The following is a 22,879-nucleotide window of genomic DNA, read 5'->3' on the forward strand; positions in this document are numbered from 1 at the left end:
CACACACACACACACACACACACACACACACACACACACCACACACACACACACGCACACGCACATAATTAAAAAGAATGAAACAAATCCTTCTTAACTTATGCTGTGTCTGTGTGGTGTTTCATATTGTGGTACAAAACAGAACCAGGCTAGAACCTGGTACCAGACAAGCCTGGTGTAACTATTAACAAACATATGAACTGGACTTTGACACTGGGTAATGGGTAGAGGCTGGAGCAGTGTTGAAGGGCATGCTGGGAAACATGTACACTGCTGTGAATCAACTGGTCAAAGCAGTTCTGAGAAGGTTCAGAAGGAAAGGAACTGCAGGCAGGTCCCAGGCCTTCCAGGTTAATAGGTGGTAATCATACATGGTAGAAATGCAGGTTCTGAGGTGATCTGGATGACATCTCAGGCTGAAATAAGGAACAAGGAGCAAAGGTCACAGGAAATGGGAGCAAAGGTCATTTTTGTAAAGTGGGCATGATGGTGAGTACCTGGAACCTCAGTACTCGAGTCTGAAGCAGGAAGGGAGCACTTGAGGCGAAAACAGGCTCCATCTTGAGCCTGGTTGGTTTGCTTGTTTGTTTGTTGTTTTTGATTAAAATTTTCTAAAATTAAAAATCCAAACAAGTACTACCAAAAGCTCTCCTTAGGGGAAAAGGTGCAAAGAATTTGGCTGCCCTGAGTCCTAGGACTTTAGGGAATGCAGAGCAAAAGTGTGGCAAACTGGGATATGTGGCAGGGGGAAAGAAGGTATGTAAGCAGCGAAGCACTCAAGACGCTGCCCGGTTCCCTCCAACTGCACACAGTAATAGTGCAGCAAAGGGAAATGATTGACAGGCAACATGTATAACTCGAGGCAAGCTAATGGAATGAGTTGAACACTCAGCCTAGCCATGTACTGACTGTAAACCAGGTTTGGGAGGAGTGCCAGGTGTGGCTAAGTAACCTTTTATAAAGAAACTGTTATGGAGAGAGGGAAATGGGTTCTCCCCAGCACACAATGGCAGAATGATGCTGAAGGCACCTCAGAGTTGTCAAGATAAGCTAATGTTGAGAGATATAATGTGGNGGGGGGGGGGGGGGGGTCCCATGGTGGCCTGTGCCAAGGTGTGCTCCTGAGAAATTGCTCCATGCAACAGATCTGGTGTAAAGGGGGTCTACTGGAGGGAGGGAGGGAAGGGAGACCTGGGAAGGGTAGAGGCAGAAGAGTGGCCATGTAGACAGGCAGAGAAGAGCAGAGCCATGAGGGCAGAGAAGAGGATGAGGCACAAAGAAGAAAGGGGGAGAGAGGAGCTCACTGGGAACCCCTGAGAACAGAGAGCTGAAGTGGCCTGTGGTCCGTTTATACGCAGCCCACACCTGAAGCACCTGGCCAGGGCAGGTGGTGGCCACAGGTGATGACTTAAGCCCTTGCTAGGGCCCTGGGAGGAGCCTGGTGGGATCATCCATAGGCCAACAGTTAGGAACTTTGACGAGGTGTCTAGAGGGTACCAGAAGTACCTAAAGGTCTGTCTGCTGTTATAAGGTCTCTGCTTCCCACATTCGGCTGCAAGGGCTCCCGTAGACCCTTGTGCAGCCCAGGTTGCTGCTCTGGAAGGTACAAGCTGTAAACTTCGTTGGTGTTTGTGTGGTAATCACTGAATCCAAGGCTTTTTCCACTTAGATTCCGAAGGATGTGACCAACTGAGTGGAAGTGCTGTCAGTCACCATAGCCTGTATCTATGGGGCTGGGGCAACTCTTGGACCACTGATACAGATAAAAAGCCCACACAGTAGGGCCACTCTTGGATTACTGGCACAGATATAAAGAGCCCATACAGTGGGGTCACTCTTGGACGGATACAGGTATAGAAAGCCCACACGGTGGCATCACTCTTAGACCACAGACCCATACATAGAAGGGAAGATTTAAAAAGGTTGCAGAGGCTTCTGGGTCCTCCCCTGAGTCAAGGAGTCAGTGAAGGTAGTGTTTCCCACAAAGAGGCAGCACCTCTGCCCTACTGGGTTTCACACCTACTTGGGACCTGCAGTCTGTTCTCCTCCTTTTCAAATGAGACTATCTTTCCTATACCTGTCTGGCCATTGTGTTTTAGGAACCACAGGGCTTATACTGATTGCACAGGCTCCTGTCTGGAGGAAAATGCACCAGCCACATCTACATCTGATTATATGAGACTGGGCTATACAAGTTTTAAGTGGACTGGAACAAGTTAAGACTTTGGAGTTAATGGAAAGGGATGATTATATTTCACATTTGAAAAGAACATGGATTGAGGGGGCACAAAGTGCCCTAAGGCTCCAATGCTCAACTCTGGCACCCAGCAGCTTGTGTTTGGTTTTTTGTTTTTTGGTTTTTTGTTTTGTTTTGTTTTTGTTGGTTGTTGTTGTTTGTGTGTGTGTGTGTGGCAACTCCTGGAAACTTCAAGAGGAAGTAAGTCACTGGATGGCAACATGACTTTGAAGGTTCCAGCTAGTCAGCCATAACAGGAGGAGACTCTGATGAACTGACGCCTGGGGTATTGTCCCACTCCAGGTCCAGAACACAGAGCCCAGTGACAATGGACTGAGCCTTCTCAAAAGATAAGCAATTAACTCCTTCCTTAAACAATTAGAATGTTTCAGAGGCAACTGGGAATTCTGCCTCAAGAGAGCAAGACTTATTAAGCAATGATATTAGGACATAGAACTAATTTGAGGAGTTGATCTACTACACAGTAGGACAGAAATAGATTATATGCAAATACTATACATATAAATGCTGTACATATGGATGAGAGCATCTGCAGAACATGGTTTCTATGTGGAACTAACTTCTCACTGATAGCAAAGATAACAGAAAAGGGAGTCTCAGGGGCTGGGAGCAGCGATGTCCTACTTGGGTTTTCTTGTTTAGACTTTGCAACCACATACAGTGGTTACTCTTACTGATCCAGTATCAAAGATGAGAATGTTGAGAACTGACTGAGCTGGCAACGTTCTCCAAGTTGGCAGCCTATAAGGTTTGCTGAGCTACAGTCTAAAGAACACCGCACTTTTCCAAACCAGGCTAGGAGGTTACCAACTAAAACCACGGTGGGCAGAAAGCCCTGTAGGTTCTTTTAAATATCTCATGGAAACACAGCTCGAACTTTATCTAGTTACAGTGGGTCCTTACTTGCTCATTCAATAGCAAGTAAGCTGCATAAAAACAAGAAAGCATCTGAATCATTTTCCTTAAACTCAGTACATAATATTATTATGTAATAATAAATAATAATAAAAATAAAATTACTTTTCAGTTGTTAGGATATAGAGAAAATAAGATTATAGTCATCTTTAATATACATGGAAGATTAATTTCCAGAGCCTACACAAGTATAAAAATGTACTGATGCTCAGGGCCCATAGGTAAAATATTTGCATGTAACTTTGTACATCCTCATATATATTTAATTATTATATTTAATTTTATTATTACAAGTAGGTGTAATATAATTACAATTATCCGTGCCACCATGTTTGCCCACCCTGAACCCCAGGGGAAAAATTATAGCATTGTTCAATCACTGATAATTCTAATTTTAATCTAAGAAATTCAAATTTTAATCTAAGAAATCTGTGGATGTTACTTACTGGAGCCCGTAACTAGTTGTCTGTGGCAAGTTCTGGAGGAAGTATATGTAGCATTCAAGAAAATAATCTGGGTCAAGATCATGATCTGCCAAGGGGCTATCTCAGAAAGGTGTTTCCCAGAACATGGGTCCCATGTCACCAGCATGAGATGGCACCTAGATGCTCAAGCTTTTATTAACTTCTTCCCCACCACAGTGACTACACACTAAATGTACTACTTAATGATTCTCTATGCCTCGAGGTTAAGAATCCTGAAATATATGTATATACTTTTAAATATATATAGATATATACATATAAAATATATAAATATCAAATATATTAAAATATATCTAGATAGATAGATAGATAGATAGATAGATAGATAGATAGATAGATAGATTTTAAATCTGGATTTGTATGCCTGTATCATCTGCCTTTTCCAGCATTTTAAGTTCTGATGTTGAACGCCTTGTAATGACAGTTCAGGCACAGTAAGCTGCCTGAATCCAAGTCACACATAGTTCAGGATGATTAGACAAATCACAAAACTGAGAATCCGTTATAACACCAAAATATTTGAGAAGTTTGAGAAAGCTACTGTCAAACTTGAAGTACACAAGCAAAACAAACAAACAAACAGGTTGGCAGTTGTTTAAATGTTTCTCTCTAAATGTTTACTTTGCTCTTTAAATATACCTACTTGTTTCTGTTAGTACCTATAGGATTGCAATCATTACAAATACATTCTTCCAGGAAGAAAAAATTATCTATAATTACATACATTCCCAAATATATTATTATTTTCTGTCATGTATTCTCTGCATACATTGTCTCTAAATTCATGGATCCAAAAACCAGAAAATTCACAACAAAATGCATCTAAATGAGCAGTAATTATTCCTAAACAATATCATATGACAAGTGTTTACACAGTTTAAATCATATTAGATATTATAAGCAAGCCAGAGGTAATTTAAAATATATGTGAGCATATACAAAGTTACATGCAAATATTTTACCTACGGGCCCTGAGCATCAGTACATTTTTATATTTGTGTAGGCTCTGGAAATTAATCTTCCATGTATATTAAAGATGACCATAATTTTATTTTCTCCATATCCTAACAACTGAAAAATAATTTTATTTTGTCCATATTGGAAAGAATATTTAATCTCCTAAAAATTCTCAAATTTTGAAGTATGACCTTTTTTTCTTTAGTTGCTAGGTCTCAATCTCATTGAGAGACAAGCTGCATGTTGTAGGAGGCTACGGCCCCTCCCCTGGGCTACCCGAAGCCACACCTTAAAGATGGCACCTGTCGGCTATGGAGCTTGTGGTAAACAAATCCATATTTGGCGGTGATTTGTTCTTGCTCTTCTGGTTGGCTGAGGCCTCGTGCCTGGTGAGGTGACGTGGCCTGCCACGATTGGAGTGGATAGGAGAGTATAAAAGGGCTTGTAGCCCGGGGCTCGGGGGAGATGAAGAAAGAAGGTTGCTGAATAAACTGCTGAGAGAAGAACTGGTGGTTGCGTCTTCTTTGCTGGTCAAGAGAGCAGATGCGACAGCATGTAATGGATAGTTAGTAACCATTTCACCCTCAGATCACAAGACAGTGCCTGAAAGACAGTGGACTGATAGAGGCTGGATGAAGGAAAGACACCTGCTCAGTATTGGCATGTAATTTTCAGTCACTGCCATCGTTACCAATATTAGTCACTTCAGTGTGGAAGTCTTTTTGTTTGTTTTTTATTTTGTCTTTGAAGATTTATCAAAATGTACATAACAGCACACGTGCTTTTGTTTGGATTTCTACACTGTTAAAAAAAGGTCTTCATTTGAAATTGAAATTATTAACAATTTGCTTCTATATGGCTACAATTCACTAAATCAAATTTTAATCTGTTTTTAAAAATTCTGAAAAATCTATTAGAAGAGACTCAATTAACATCAACAGCACAGTTTCCCCTAAATCCTCTGCCTTTGAAACAAATGAAAGGATGAAGTATGGAGGCTTTGAGAACAGGGTTAATACGTCCCAGTGCTTGGTCTCTTCCCATTAGAAGGTGATACTTGCATAGATTCGTACAGCTAACAAATTCTTAAAAGCCTCATATAAACTGCTCCTGCAAATATCCATATCCCAATACATCATAGAGGACTCGCTGCACTCAGAGCAGTTGGTAAGAAACCCCCACCCCCTGCTGAGTCCCAGAGCTGATGCTGGGAGTCTGGTGGACTCAGGACACATCACCCACCAAAACCCCACCCTCTTGAATACCACTCCCCTTTCTTCCATCCCTCCCACCCCTTCTGCCTGGTCCTTGCTGCTAAGGCAAACTCATAGGTGGTCTGCTCCCATGAAGACTCCATATCCCAACCCATCCTAGAGGACCTGCTGCACTCAGAGCAGTTGAGGATCAGCTGCACTAGTTGGACAATAGCTTGACTGCTCCATGGCAGACCCAACAGTCTGAAGGCCTCCAAGGAGATCTACAGCAGCCAGGGCAATAGATCAGCAGCTTCTCTGCACCTGTGAAGAGTCCCCAGTTGGAAGGTCCCACAGGTGGTCTGCTACAGCCAGGGCTGAAAGCCTACCAGGAAACTTGAAGCAACCCAGAGACAAAAGAGGCAGACTCCATATAGTCACCCAGATCAACAAACACCAGGGATATCCAGACAATGAAAGGCAAGTCTAAGATCATAAGCAACAGAAGCCAAAATACGTGGGCATTATCAGAACCCAGTACTTTCACCACAGCAAGTCCTGAATATACCAACACACCTGAAAATCAAAAATCTGCCCTAAAATAGTATCTCATGAAGATAATAGAGTCCTTTAAGGAGGATATCAATAACTCACTGAAAGAAATACAGGAAAACACAGGCAAACAGGTGAAGAAATAGAATAAAATGATCTAAGTCATAAAAGTAGAAGTAGAGCCAGGCGTGGTGGCTTTAATCCCAGCACTCGTGAAGCAGAGGCAGGCAGATTTCTCAGTTCGAGGCCAGCCTGGTCTATAGAGTGAGTTCCAGGACAGCCAGGGCTACACAGAAGAAACCCTGTCTCGAAAAACAAACAAACAAACAAAATGTGGAAGTAGAAACAATAAAGAAAATGCAAATGGAGGCAAACCCAGAAATGGAAAACCTAGGAAAGAGGTCAGGAATTGCAGATATAAGTATTACCAACTGAATACAAGAGATAGAAGAGAGAATTTCAGGAATAGAAAATATAGTAGAAGAGATTGACACAACTGTCAAGGAAAATTCAAAACATAAAAACTCCTAACTCAAAGCATCCAGGAAATTTAGGACACAATGAAAAGAACGAATCTAAGAATAATAGAAATAGAGGAGAACAAAGATTCCCAGCACAAAGGACCTGAAAATGTCTTCAACAAAATCATAGAACAAAACTTCCTCAACCTAAAGAAAAAGATGGACATAAAAGTACAAGAAGCCTCCACAACACCAAATAAATGGGACCAGAAAAGAAAATCTTCTTGTCACATAATTATCAAAACACAAAATGCACAGAGCAAAGGAAGAATATTAAAACCTGCAAGGGAAGCCAAGTAACATACAAAGGTAGACCTATTGGAATTACGTCAGACTTCTCAACAGAGACTATGAAAGCCAGAAAAGCCTGGTCAGAAGTCATGCAGACTCTAAGAGAACACAAATATACCTAGGCTACTATACGCAGTAAAACTCTCAATCAACATAGATGGAGAAAACAAAATATTCCAGGACAAAACCAAATTCAAATTGTATCTATCTACCAACTCAGCCTTACAGAGAATCCTGGAAGGAAAACTCCAACACAAAGAAGATACCTGCACCAAAGAAAGGACAAGATATTAAGCATCTCATAACAAAGTCAAAAGCAGAGCCACAGCACATAAAGCCACCTGCAAAAGCAAACATGTCAGGAAACAACAGTCATCTCTCTTTAATAATCTCTCAGTATTAATAGACTCAAATCACCTATAAAAAGACATAAGCTAACAGATATGCAAACAATATCCAACATTTTGCTGCGTACAAGAAACACACCTCAACAACAAAGATAGGCACTATCTCAGAGTAAAACGATGGAAAAATTTCTTCCAAGCAAATGATCCAAGGAAACAAGCAGGAGTTCTAATATCCAATAAAATAGACTTTCAAACAAAAGTTATCAAGCATGATGAAGAAGGATACTTCATATTCATCAAGGGGAAAATCCACCAAGAGAAACTCTCAATTCTGAACATCTATGCCCCAAATGCAAGAGCACCCAAATTCATAAAAGAAACTTTACTAAAACTCAAAACACACACTGAACCCCACACAATAATAGTGGGAGATTTCAACACTCCACTCTCATCAATGGTCATTGAAACAGAAACTAAACAAAGACACAGTGAAACTAAAAGAGGTTATGAACCAAATGGATTTAACAGATATCTACAGAACATTTCACCCTAAAAGAAAAGAATATACATTCTTCTCAGCATCTCATGGCTCCTTCTCTAAAATCGACTATATTATTGGTCACAAAACAACCCTCAATAGATACAAGAAGACTGAAATAATACCATGCATCCTATCAGACCACCATGGCCTAAGGCTGGTCTTCACTAACAGCAAAAAACTACAGAAAGTCCACATACACATGGAAACTGAACAACTCTTTACTCAGTGATAACTTGGTCAAGAAAGAAATAAAGAAAGAAATTAAAGACTTCGTGGAATTTAATGAAAATGTTGACACATCATACCCAAACCTATGGGACACAATGAAAGCAGAGCCCTAAGTGCCCTGGTAAAGAAACTAGAGAAATCTTACACTGAGAACTTAACAACACACCTGAGAGCCCTAGAACAAAAAGAAGCAAACTCACCTAAGAGGAGTAGAAGGCAGGACATAGTCAAACTCAGGGCCAAAATTAACCAAATAGGAACAAAGAAAGCAATGCAAAGATTCAGCAAAACCAAAAGCTGGTTCTTTTAAAGAATAAACAAGATAGATAAACCCCTAGTTAAACCAACTAAAGGGCCAAGAGGCAGTATCCAAATCAATAAAATTAGAGATGAAAAGGGACATGTAACAACAGAAATGGAGAAAATACAAAAAAAGTAATCGGATCCTACTATAAAAGCATATACTCAACAAAACTGGAAAATGTAGATTAAATGGATGGTTTTCAAGATACATCTATCTTGCCACATACCAAAGTTAAATCAAGAGCAGGTAAACTATCTAAACAGGCCCATATCTCACAGGGAAATAGAAGTCATTAAAAACTTCCCAACCAAAGAAAGCCCAGAGCCAGATGGATTTAGTGCAGAATTCTACCAGACCTTCAAAGAAGACCTGATACCAACTATTTTCTTCAAATTATTCCATAAAATAGAAACAGAAGGAATACTACCTAACTCATTCTAAGAAGCCACAATTACTCTGATACCTAAACCACACAAGGATTTAATCAAAAAATAGAACTTCAGACCAATCTCACTTATGATTATCAATGCAAAAATACTCAATAAAATTCTTGCAAACTGAATCCAAGAACACATCAAAACCATCATTCCACATCATCAAGTAGGCTTCATCCCAGGGATGCAAGGGTGGCTTAATATATGAAAATCCATTAACGTAATCCACTATATAAACAAACTCAAGAAAAAAATCACATGATCATCTCCTTAGATGCTGAAAAGGCATTTGACAAAATACAACACCCCTTCATGTTAAAAGTATTGGAGAAATCAGGAATTCAAGGCCCATAACTAAACATACTAAAAGCAATTTACTGCAAACCAACAGCCAATATCAAATTAAATGGTGACATACTTGAAGCAATCCCACTGAAATTAGGGACAAGATAAGGATGACTACTCTCCCCATAGCTATTCAATATAGTACTTGAAGTGTTAGCTAAAACAATAGGACAACAAAAAGAGATCAAGGGGATACAAATTGGTAAAGAAGAAATAAAGGTATCACTATTTGCAGGTGATATGATAGTATATATAAGCAACCCCAAAAATTCTACCAGAGAAATTCTTCAGTTGATCAACAACTTTAGCAAAGTGGTCGGATAAAAAATTAACTCAAATAAATCATTACCCTTCCTTTATAGAAAGGATAAACATTCTGAGAAAGAAATTAGGGAAACAATTCCCTTCACAATAGCCACAAATTGCATAAAATATATTGGGGTAACTCTAACCAAACAAGTGAAAGACATGTATGACAATAACTTCAATTCTCTCAAGAAAGAAACTGAAGAAGATCTCAGAAAAATGGAGCTCATGGATTGGAAGAATTAATATAGTAAAAACGGCCATCCTACCAAAGGCAATCTATAGATTCAATGCAATCCCTATCAGAATTCTAACACAATTCTTCAAAGACATGGAAAGAGCAATTCTCAAATTCATCTGGAAAGGAAAAAAAAAAAAAACAGAATAGCGAGAACAATTTTCACAGTGAGAGAACAGCTGGGGTACCACCACCCCTGACCTCAAGCTTCACTACGGAGCAATGGTGATAAAAGCTGCATGGTATTGATTCAGAGACAGACACGTTCATCAATGGAATAGAATTGAAGACCCAGACATAAAACCACACACTTTCCACCACTTGATTTTTGACAAAGCTGCCAAAAATATACAATGGAAAAAAGAAAGCATCTTCAATAAATGGTGCTGGTCTATCTGGCTGTCTGTATGTATAAGAATGAAAATAGACCCATATGTTTCAACCCTGTACAAAGTTCAAGTCCAGATGGATCAAGGACCTCAACATAAAAGCAGATACATTGAATCTAATAGAACAGAAAGTGGGAAAGAGCCTTGAACTCATTGACACAGGGGGAAATTTCCTAAACAGAACTCCAATGGCTCATGCTCTAAGAATTGATAAATGGTACCTCCTAAAACTGGAAAGCTTCTGTAAGGCAAAGGTCATAGTCAATAAGACCAATCAGCAACCTACAAATTGGGGAAAAAAATCTTCACTAACTCCATATCTGATAGAGGGCAAATATCCAAAATATATAAAGAACTCAAGAAGTTAATCACCAAAAAAACCAAACAACCCAATCAAAAATGGGGTATAGAACTAAACCAAGAATTCACAACTGAGGAATCTCAAATGGCTGAGAAGCACTCAAAAGAAATGTTCAAAGTCTTTAGTGATCAGAGAAATGCAAACCAAAATGACCCTGAGATTCTACCTTACACCAGTCTGAATGGCTAAGATCAAACCCTCAGATGACAACACATGTTGGATAGGATGTGGAGAAAGAGGAACACTCCTCCATTGCTGGTGGGATTGCAAGCTTGTACAACCACTCTGATGGTTCCTCAGAAAATTGGACATAGTACTACCAGAGGACCCAGCAATACCTCTTCTGGGCATATACCCAGAAGATGTTATAACTGGTAATAAAGACACATGCTCCACTATGTTCATAGCAGCCTTATTTATAACAGCCAGAAGCTGGAAAGAACCCAGATGTCCTTCAACAGAGGAATGGATACAGAAACTGTGGTACATTTACACAATGGAGTAACTACTCAGCTATTAAAAACAATGAATTTATGAAATTCTTGGGCAAATGGATGTATCTGGAGGATATCATCCTTAGTGAGGTAACCCAATCACAAAAGAAGTCACTAGATATGCACTCACTGATAAGNGGATATTAGCCCAGAAACTTAGAATACCTACCCAAGATACATTTTGCAAAACACAAGAAAACCAAGAAGGAAGAACATCGCGTGGATACTTCATTCCTCCTTAGAATAGGGAACAAAATACCCATGAAAGGATATAGATACAGAGACAAAATTTAGAGCTAAGATGAAAGGATGGACTATCCAGAGACTACCCCATCCAGGGATCCATCCCATCATCAGCCACCAAACCCAGATACTAATGCACATGCCAGCAAGATTCTGCTGAAGGGACCCTGATATAGCGGCCTCTTGTGAGGCTATGCCAGTGCCTGGCAAACACAGAAGTGGATGCTCACAGTCAGCTATTGGATGGAACACAGGGCCCCCAATGGAGGAGCTAGAGAAAGTACCCAAGGAACTGAAGGGGGCTGCAACCCTGTAGGTGGAACAACAATATGAACTAACCAGTACCCCCTGAGCTCATGTCTCTAGCTGCATATGTAGCAGAAGATGGCCTAGTTGACCATCATTGGGAAGAGAGGCCCCTTGGTCTTGCAAACTTTCTATGACCCAGCACAGGGGAAGGCCAGGGCCAAGAAGTGGGAGTGGGTGGGTAGGGGAGCAGGGGCAGGGGGAGGGTATAGGGAACTTTTGGGGAAAAAAGGAAAAAAGAAATAGAACTCAGAAAGTCTTTTGTAATGTATTTCAATTACCTTTGAAGTAAAGTCCGAGATTCAATGATAGCCTCATTTGGAGTTTGAGAGGCAGCTCATTTGTGACATTACTTGCTAAGCATTCAATCATGAAACACATATGGAGATATATGGTACCCATGTATAAAGCATGGCATGCATTTCTAACCTTAGCATTGTAGGAGCAAAGGTGGATGGATCATTAGAGCTCCCTGAGCAACCAGTGCAGAAATAAAACAGAAAATGAGTGAAGAAGGTCTCAATGTCTATCTGTGGCCACCCTAAGCGTGTGCGTGCACAAGCGCGCACACATACACACACACACACACACACACATGCGCGTGCACTCACACTCTGAGGGACATTTGTACACACATACTCACATGTACATCAATGCACACATAAAAACAAGAACAGAATACTGTATTTTTAATCTTCTGAGCCATAAAATATTTTTTTATTATGCACAATCCCACATTGTGTTTGGAAATAACAGATGCTATCTGTCTGCCATTTCTATAAATAAAGGAATTGATTAAACATGACAAAAATAAATAAAATTAATTATAAAATTAAAATTAAATAAAAATAAATAAATTTTTAAAAGCCTTGTACAGATTAAGGAAGTTGGAATTGACAAATATGATCACCTTTTCATGAGAAAGTCCAGAATTTGCTCTGACTTTTCAAGACTGTTTACATATCAGCAAAAAGAATAAAAGAAGAGAAGGAACAGATGAAAGAAAAAAATCCCACACTGGCAGAAAGAATAATAGGTTATTAACATTAAAGTGCAGTCATGGTAGTCAACTTTACCATATTTACTAACCATTAAAGTGCAGTCATGGTAGTCAACTTTACCATATTTACTAACCATTAAAGTGCAGTCATGGTAGCCAACTTTACCATATTTACTAACCATTAAAGTGCAGTCATGGTAGCCAACTTTACCATATTTACTAACCATTAAAGTGCAGTCATGGTAGTCAACTTTACCATATTTACTAACCACTGGGTACAGCAGAGTTGACCACAAAGACCTGGTAAGGAGATTTATTAACATGTCAGCAACTTTGCCGCAAAGTGTTCATGTGTCATTTCTCTATACTAATTTCTTATTTCATCTAAGCTTATAAATTGACAATCCTATTCCTCACACAATATTGATCATAATCTCAAGAAACCACTAACTACTGCTACATCTTTACATGATTCTTGAATGTTTCTATATTATCAAATATCAAAACCATAACTGTCCAAAGGTGAAGCTTTATGGCACATGTTCTTGTGATTTTGGTTAAACAGCAAATACATATGTTATGTTCTCTATACCCCAGGAATTGCTTAGGCAGTGTCCACGTTATAGATAAGAATGCTGAATCAAGGAAAATTAAGCCACTTCTCAGAAACTTGCCAAGGACACTTATTCAAAGATAACTTAAAGATCCCATCCAGTCAGTCCCACTTCAGCGTTCCTGTTCTCAAGCAATGGCTTTCCAGCTGCTGCATCCTGTAGCAGGTACAGGTTCTAGGACCATGCACCGTATCTCCCACCTGAGTACATTTATAGAATTGACATTTTCTCCAACTCGCACAAAAGCAAACCTAAACTTACTTTTAAATTAACCAAAACAACAGACTAGTACATATGGAAATGTAGATTTGGAAAGAAAGTTACATTAGGTATTTCTGCTTTGTGATATCCCAATAAAACCACTTTTATTTCAGAACTATTAATATAAACCAAACGTGTTTGTCTAAACAGGTATTCTTACAAGCTAGAGGAACAAATCTAGGAGTATGTATATATATATATATATATATATGTGTGTGTGTGTGTGTGTGTGTGTGTGTGTGTTTGTGTATGTACATGAGTGTGTGCATGTGTGTCTATGTCTGTGTGTGTGCACGTATGTCCTTCTGTACATACATGTGTGTATGTATATATTTGTGTACACGTGTCTGTTTATCTGTGTATGTGTGTGCACATATGCCCATACAGGCACATGTATATTCTTCTGTGACATGGAAGCTGAATGAAGACTATTTTCAGGAGGTAAAGTTAACTAGAGAGGGGAAAGGTCAGAAGCACAATGGTGGGGCAAATACAGGAAAAGCTCGGTGCTGTGTGCATGTATGATAACGAAGACCACAAGTCTGTACTCTAAGCAACTACATAATAAACTTAAAAGAATAACAGACTCTGAAGCATCCTGACCAGGGGAACTGAAAGCCTTTCTAACAGCATAGCAGGTCATCTCCTTGCCAATGAGGACCTTACACGCTAGACAAGGCTCTTTCACTAAGATTTGAAACCTTACTAGGGAGATTATGTCCAGTGAGATGATGTGACAGGGTAGAGGGGAGAAAACAAACACACAAGGAAGCTAATTTCACACTGAGCTGCAGGAAGATAGTTACACAATGTTTGTAAATAAAATAATTTATTCAAGCAGCAGGGGGCACTAGTGCACCTCTCTTACAGTTTACTTTCTGAACATGGAATGGCTTCAGCTGTCCATACAAGATGTGTATTAATTTTCTCCTTTGTATGGGACTTAATTTTTTAAATAACACTCTATGGTTTGAATGTTTAAATATAGATGATTTACTATCACTAAATAATATTCTGACAGATGTTTAAAACTTAATATTCAAGTGTAATCAATAACAGTATATCAGCAAATTTATTAGAAATAAGAAACTAAAATCATTTAACTACTGCATCTGTGCACACCCAGGGACAAACTCTATCACAAAACTACCACTTAGCATTGTTATTTGTTTTCAATTAAATATTTAAAGAGTTCCACATTTAAAAGACCCCAACTTTTTGGATTCCTTGTCTTTTGGGGTTTTTGTTTTTTTGTTTTTTGTTTGGTTTTCTCATATTCATGTGTATCCTGAAAAGGTTTTTTTCAAGAATGAAAAGCTGTAATTAAGAGATCTGGAGGGTGGGCCAAGGGAGAGGGAGAAAGCAAGAGCAAGCTCAGGAGAAACCTCCCCCGTGCTCTCTACTCTTCAAACTATGACCACGATCCTTTCAGAATTCAAAGGCCATGACAGCCACACCCTATCCGAGAATTCTCTTCTCTGACACAGATCAGAGTTTCTAGTTTGAGGTAAATACTGGCACCTGCCCATCTTTCCAGCTTCTCGTCTTGATAAGCCCTCCTTTTACCCTGAGCACCAAATGTTCTGTGGACACAGCTCAGGAACTCAGAACACACTGCTGCTGAAGATCTCCATGCTCTTTGTCCTGCACTGCCTTCTCTGGCTCAGTTCCTGAGAAAAGCCTTTTTCTTGCAGATAAGCCTAGCATTTTGCCAATCTCCCACTCTTACCAGGCCCTACACGTTTCCTTTTGCCAATTCTACAGATAATAATTGAACACTTCTTTAATTGACTAGTATCTAATATTTTTATGATATTTAAAAATTAAATAGTAAATAGTAAAGCAGAAATGTAAATCCATACATACATATATATATTTCACAGTCTCTCTTCTAGGAAGCCGTCTTGCCTAGGCACTGATGCAGGCTCCAGTGCAGGTACTAGCCTGCCCCAACTCCTACGCCGACACGTATCAGACTAAGCTACACGGGTCAGGTCTGTTGTAAACCTTAAAGCTCCAATGCGTTAGAGCCTGGTCTGCACTGTGCATCACTCCCCTCTCCGTTGTGTCCCAGTGTTTCCTGGAGCTGTCCATGCTCACTGCCTAGACACATTGTAGACTCAAGCAAGATCATTTACCCTTGGTGTCTCAGTCTCCTTATACTTGAGGCAGAGGTAACAGAGTATCTTCCTCAGAGGGCTACTCTGAAGAATAAATGATAGAAATACAAATAATGTAAATATAAACAACTTGACTATTGAATGGCTCTGAATCAATTAGCAATGGAAAGGTACCCCCCCCCATCATTAGTTGCCAGAAAAATACAAAGCTGATTCTAACGCTATGCCACTGCTCTTGGCCTGAATGGACAGACTGCAAACATGAAAGCAGGAGAGCAACTGGAATCCTCATGCGCTGAGACTGCAATGCTCACTTAGGAAGACTGTTAGCAATTTCTTAAAAACGTAATGCATATCTGCCATGTGACTAACAAACTCATCTCCAAATACATCCCAAAAATGACAAAATTAGAGAGAGGGCTTTACACAAATTTCTATAGCCTAAGACGACAATAAGCACAGGTCATTGAAAATGCGTAAGTACTGAGGTACCTCAGCAGGAAACAGCAGTGATTGTCACACTCATAAATGACACAGAATTCAGCAAACTACTGCACACAGTATACAAGTGAAACTGTAAAATCTGACACTGGGGCAGATACATGGCAAAAGGAATGCATGCGATTTTATTTCATTTGAAAGGAGACAGAGATGGGTGACGTCAGCCAACAGGGACAGCTCTGCAGTGGTGCCCTTGGAGTGGGAGAGCCTTGTATGAAAGAGGGCAAAACAGACTCTCTCTGGTCATCGGAATGCTGTTTATCCTGAACTGATGCATATTAGAATTAATTAAATTTATCAAGCTGTATGCAAGTTTTATTCTATACAAATTATATCCAAAAATATGTTGGCATGAAAAGTTTCAAGTTTTCAACTTCTGAAGTGTGCCAGATCTTAAAAGGTATTTGTCATATGCTCGGGTGTGGCAGGGTAGTGTGCACGGACAGGTGTGCCTCCAATGCTTGTACAGTCTAAAACTCTTGAAGTCAACAAACCTCACCTCAACCACGCGAGTCTCAAGAGGACTCATGAAGCAACCAGAGCTTGCAATGCATTTTCTACATCTCCAACAATGAAGGGTGCCTATTTGCTCCTCGGGGCTCTGCGTACTTGTTGACTCTTCGCTTCTTTTCATCTGCGGGAACAATAATGATTGTTAGAATAAGAGCCAATGGAGGAGTTTGACTTCCAAATCCCTACAGCAGCAGTTACGTGTAGAGATAGAAGAAGCATCTCCTACTGTGGTGCTAGACGCCTAGCTCCTTTACCCTGTGTCCTCACCAGATAAATATCAGTGTCTGGGGCCTCTGTGACACAGCCAGCTGCAGGGCTCCATGGCAGGACAAAACCTATGTGGGAAATTTCAACGTCCCCAGCACTGATAAGGGTATTTTTGGTAATAACCAAAATACCTAAAAATTTGGTCCTGTGAACCAGAATTCCTTAGTTTTCCATAGATAAATTCCTTTCCCAGAGCACTCGAGGGCACATGCCTTTTCTGTCATAGAAAACAACACACTTTTCACACATTGCAGATTCTGAGTGTAAGCTGTAGCATTCTGTGAGGTCCCAAACTGATGCTGTCAACAGTGCAGTGTAGCCAGGAGTCTGGAATGTTCTATGTTCTATGGAATTACAACATAGGCCATGGACAGGTCCTGCTTTGTGAAAGAGCCCTGCTGCAGCTTTTGGAATGACCTCAACGGTGGGTGACTGCTAGTGACTGTGTCCAAGGCAAGGAGTGCTTTATAAAAAGTCTAACATAGAAACTTCCATTTAATTCTGATTATGATAATGCATTATGCAGTGGCTACAAGCTTATTTTCTTTCTAGAATGCTTTATGTCTCTTATTACTGATTTTTTAAAGGCCAGAGCTCAAGCAAAAAAATCTATGAAGTCATTGCAGTGCTTTTAAGAATCACAAGAGGATTGCTAGGAGGGTAGAAACGATTGCTGCCCGCCCTGAAGACCGATTTGATCCAGCAGACCTACATGGTAGGAGAGAAGCAACTCCTGCAAGTTGTCCTCTGTCCTCCACAAAGGTGCTGTGGCAGGTGAATCCTCCCTTTATACACATAAGACACGTAAACAAATAAATGTAACTTCTTTTCCAAAAAGAATCACGGCAAGGAATTATAAAGTGTTCATTTTGATTTTCATTTTTGTGGGGTTGTTTTGTGGCTTTTTTGTTTTTGTTTCTTTCTTTTTTTGTTTGTTTGACTTTTTTGAAAAAGACCAAAAATTGATCATAAAATTGGGTGAGTATGGAAGTGGGAAGGATCTGGGATGAAACGGGATATGGGGAAATGATCAAAATAGATAGTCAAAAAAGTGTATGTAAAGGATTAAAACTTAAGTATTCATGCTTTACTTTTTAGTGAAATTTAAGTGTAATTTTAACTTTTTATTGATTCTTTGTGAGTTTACCTTATGCACCCAGTCCTGCTCATCTCCCCATCCCCTCATATCTTCCCCTTTGCTACTGTATCTGTTCCCCCAAATAAAACACACATATACAAACCAAAATACAGCACAGAAAAACATCTCATCAAAGAAGCTGTCGTATGTCACAGTGTGTCCCACAGTCTGTCCCTCTGTCCTCCCATCTTCACTGCAAATGTTCAATGCAATGAGTCATTGGTCTGGGTCAATCAAGGACTCTGGCGTTTGTGACACCATCTTTGGATCCTCACAGGGACTCTTCCTGGTTACCCTGTTGTTGGCCTGTCATGCAGATCCTGCAGCTTTGGATCAGCAAGACTAGCCCTTTCACCCATCCCAACCATTTGCAGATAGATGATACAGAATTTTGGGTTGGGCCAACTCAGAGCCCTAGATCTGGGCCTGGGTGGTCCTGAGGTGGTCAGCATGTTGGCTCTCCTGTATCTGCACCACCAGATGAGCTCTTCAGCACTGCTCTGGCTAGGCCACCCAGTGCTGATGTGGGCAGGGTCAGTTCTGCTCTCATGCCCTCCAGGCCAGTTCATCTGTACCCATGCCAGCTCTACTGTGCTGCCCAGTCAAAAGTCAGGGCCTAATTTCCCAAGTGCTGCAGCCTGCAAGGGGCTGGGTCAACTCTCCCATCCTCACATCCTCAGGCTGGCTCACCTTGTGCCTTTGCCATTAGGGCAGCTTTTCTGTGTTGCCCAGGTGAAGTGTAGGGGCTGTTCTCACATGTGATCTAGTCAGGGAGGGGCAAAGTGTCTCTTTGCCCATTGGCAGAGGGGCTTATTTTAAAGTGGTGGTCAAAAGGAAATCAAGGCCAACCAAATCAACTAAGCCGGGCTTAAATGGGCTCACAGAGACTGAGGTGGCAAGCATGGGGCCTAGAAGGGTCTATACCGGGGCCTCAGAATCTATGTTATGGCTGTTAGCTTGTTATATGTGTGGACATCCTGACAGTGGGAGTGGCTGACCCTTTTGCCTGCTCTTGAACTGTTTTTCTCCTATTGGGTTGCCTTGTCCAGCCTCAGTATAAGGGCTTTTGCCTTGTCTTTTGTATCTTTTTTTGTCATGTGTGGCTGTTGTCTATTGGTTTCTTGGAGGCCTGCTCTTTTCTGAAAGGAAACAGATGGGAAGTAGTTCTGGGGTAGAGGTGAGGTCTGGGTGGTGGGAAGCTGAGAGAACTGGAGGGACAGAAAACTGTGGTCGGGATATATTATATGAGAATCTATTTTCAATTAACAAAAAGAAAATAAATAAGGTCATGATGGTCTCTATCAGACTGCAGGGACTTTGAACAAGCTCAGTGAAACAGTTTACTATGATAATGCAAATGGTGAGTTCAAAATAGCTCCATCAACTGTGAGTCTATCTTTAAAACTTGAAGGTTTTCCCATTAATGCTTTTAGATCTATTCATACAATATTTACTGAAAGCTTACATATGCTGGACTCTGAGAACATGAAGATGAATAGTCCTATCTTGTCTTGGTGGTGCCCCTGTGCTATAAACACATTATTAGCAGGTCTCATCCTTAGTACATCAAAAGTGCTTAAGGAGCCTTAAGGAATAATGCACCAAGCCTTACTCATGGAAGTTCTAACTTACTCTTCAAAGAACAAAGAGCTGGAGATAGGTAAAACCTCTAATTCTGAAGTATTGTTAAAACTAAAATGAATATGTATGTATAAATGTAATTGGCTAAACTTCATCAGCTATAAGTCAGAACCTATAGAACTTTAATATGGGAGTAGAAAGGATTTAATTGTAATAGTTATGCATGATGGGAAATTCTCATAATCCTGCCACTTGGGAAGCTGAGGCAGATGGGGTTTGGGGGGCTGAGGACAGTCTAAGCCACATGGTGAGCGCTAGACCAGCCTAGGCTAAGTAGAGAGACTTTTCAAAGACATAGAAAAGAACTACAAAACACACCCCTGGCGAGCAGGCTCACCAACTCTCTGCCATTTAACCAGCTTTGATCTTCCAGCCATCAGGCCATAGTTCTGCCTTTGTCAACTGACTCATCTTCAGAACCCACGAGAGCCATTGATCACTTTACTGAAACCACCAATGATAAGGAATATGATCTGTAAAAGCTCCCCATTTTGTTTCTGCATTGTTGGAATAATCCCCACCTTGCCTAACTCCCCGAGTGTTTCTCTTTCCCCTGGATATCCTTAAACTCCTCCACCCCCAACTCTTTTACCCTGTAATTCTCTTCTCAGGGAAGCCTCACACCAGAATCAAGTCTGAAAGTATCCATGTACATTTATATGTCCCCAAATCCAGATACTCAGGTCCCTCTCAGATAGTCGTCCATGTCCTCTTAAGTTGTAGTGACATACAAATAAAGGTCAATAGGAGATTTCAGTAAGTCCTCAGTGACAACTACTGAAGACTACACTGTGACAACTCATCCTTATAAATGATTTTTATATCTATAGATCTCATTTTGATCTTGTTCCAAAGATCTAGGCCAGTATTTCCAATGTACAGATGTTGCATGAACATCTTTTTAGACTTTGCTCTAGAAGAAATGTTTGTCCTGGCAGTTCATTAAGAATAAATATGTGCAAATCTATAATTACTTAATCAGATGTGGTTACATGGTACTTGAAATGTAGGCAATCTAGACTGTGTAAAAACATATAATAGATTTTGAAGACTTGGTAAAAAATAATGAGAAATATATTTTAAAATGTATGTTAACTATATAATCAAAATTTAATATATTAGTACAGTATTGTATAAAGTTAATTTTACCTGCTTTTTCCTCTCTATTTGGAATGCATAGTTGTGTGTGTAGTATATGCAGTATGGTATATGCATGTTTATGCACATGTTCATATATGTATGAGCATGTAGAGGCCACAGGTCAATATCGGATGTTCTTCTCTATTGCACATTGCCCAATTTTTTAAGGCAGTATTTATTTATCATGTGCATATGTGTGTGGGCATGTGTGTACCAAAGCATACATATTGAGGTCAAAGAAAAACTCTATATTGTCAGTTCTCTCTATATATCATATGTGGCTTGTGGCTTTAAGGAACTTAACTCAGGTTGTCAGTCTTAAAGAGAGGTGTCCTTTACCTAATAAAATGTCTTTTTTTTTTTTTTTGAGACAATCTCTCTCTGAGCTCACTGACTAGGCTAGACTGACAAGCCAGAAATGCCCCACCCCCACCCCCAGGAGCTTCTTTGCCTCTGTCTCCTCAGGGCTGGGATTACAAACATATACCACCATGTCTGGCCTTTCCCATGAGTAATGGGGATCCAAACCCAAGTCCATGTTGTCATGGTGAGCAGTTCACCAGAGATGAATCATCCCTCCCAGCATGCTCTGTTACACTTTAGTGTGGCTTCACTGATACATCTGGGAGCATGGTCTTGCTGGGCAGCACTATTCTATCTCTCACTCCCGGATTTCGAAGAGCTGTCTCTTTTCTCATCACTAAGATAGCAGTGTCACCTCCTTAGGTATGATGTAAGCAGAATGTATTAAACTGTTTGTCAGTGTGCCACAACCAAAGAGGTTCTGATGTTCTAGGTAAGGTATAGAAAGTATTTAAGATGCTCAGTAGATAATCTGTTACAGACTGAAGACACTGACAGTGGTGAATGAGAAAGAACCCTACGGGCTCAGAGATTTCAATGTCTGGTTCTGAGTTGGTTGGCTGTTTAGGAAGGGTTAGGAGACACTGCCTTGGAGGACGTATATCTCTGGGGCTGGGCTCTGAGGTTTCCAGAGCCCATGCCAAGCCCAGTCTCCTTCTCCCTAGTCTGCCCCATCTTGTGGATGAGATTTAAGCTCTCACCTACTGCTCCAGTGCTGTGTATGCAGAGGCCACACATCTCCTTCCATGATGACTATACACTCATCCTCTGAAACTGTAAGCAAGCTCCCATTTAAATGCTTTCTCTTACAACTTGCCTTGGTCATGGTGTCTCTTCAGAGAAATAGAATGGCTAAGGCCCTACTATGTGTAAAGTAAAAGAAAAGCCAAACAAAGCCCAACTATAACAGGCTCTTTTGGTAGCACAAAGCTTCCTTTTGACAGAGTTCTTTAGTATCTGAGTGTGACTGGTCACATGGAACCTATCTATACATGTGGTAAGGTTACAAAAAGCTAAACATAACGGGCAAAACATGACAACTAGGATGCTGTACATATGTCCATCCTTTTACCTGTGAGCCACATGGAACCACATGTGGCGATGAATGAGGGCCAACACTAAATTATAAACACTGTGAGACTATTTTCACAAGTTTTGTTTTGGTTTGATTTTTGTTCTTTTGTTACTGGCTTACACAGTTCTGGAGTACACTTTGAAGATGATCATGTCACAATGTTCAAAGGCTGGCCACAACTCTTCTAGCAGTACATTTGCCAGGAGTTCCTTGCATAGGACTTCTGGTCTACCTCCCCTCTCTCTGACTCTATAATTTGCAATTAAAGCTGCAATTTAAAATTATTTTTAAATATTAAAAATTACTGCAAAAACTATACAGTCAAAATTATAGTCAACATGTTTTTATCAATGAACTCTTTTGACACAGTTATGTAATTCTTACTGTCCTTCCCATAATTTCGGCTGCATGGGTTTTTGAATACAGATTCTTGCATAGTTCCCTAGAAACAACGCTTTCTAACTCCTAGCCTCTTTCTGGTACAGCATTTTCATTCCTTATGGCATCTTTGAGCCAATAGCTCTTATCCTTTAAGGATG

At 40.2% G+C, this 22,879-nt stretch overlaps 1 protein-coding gene across 3 annotated transcripts in view; it reads right to left on the bottom strand.

The window, feature by feature from the left end:
• Rnf180 (ring finger protein 180) overlaps nt 1-22,879 on the bottom strand; it is a 167,751-nt gene that overhangs the window by 127,036 nt on the left and 17,836 nt on the right. For all 3 annotated transcript variants that reach the window (XM_029544177.1, XM_029544176.1, XM_029544178.1), the window contains exon 2: nt 16,703-16,837. In XM_029544177.1, the coding sequence (XP_029400037.1) occupies nt 16,703-16,837 (135 nt within the window). The remainder of the gene's footprint in view (nt 1-16,702; nt 16,838-22,879) is intronic.

Source organism: Mus pahari, chromosome 11 (assembly GCF_900095145.1).
Source record: "Mus pahari chromosome 11, PAHARI_EIJ_v1.1, whole genome shotgun sequence".
In the NCBI taxonomy this organism is placed as follows: Eukaryota; Metazoa; Chordata; class Mammalia; order Rodentia; family Muridae; genus Mus; species Mus pahari.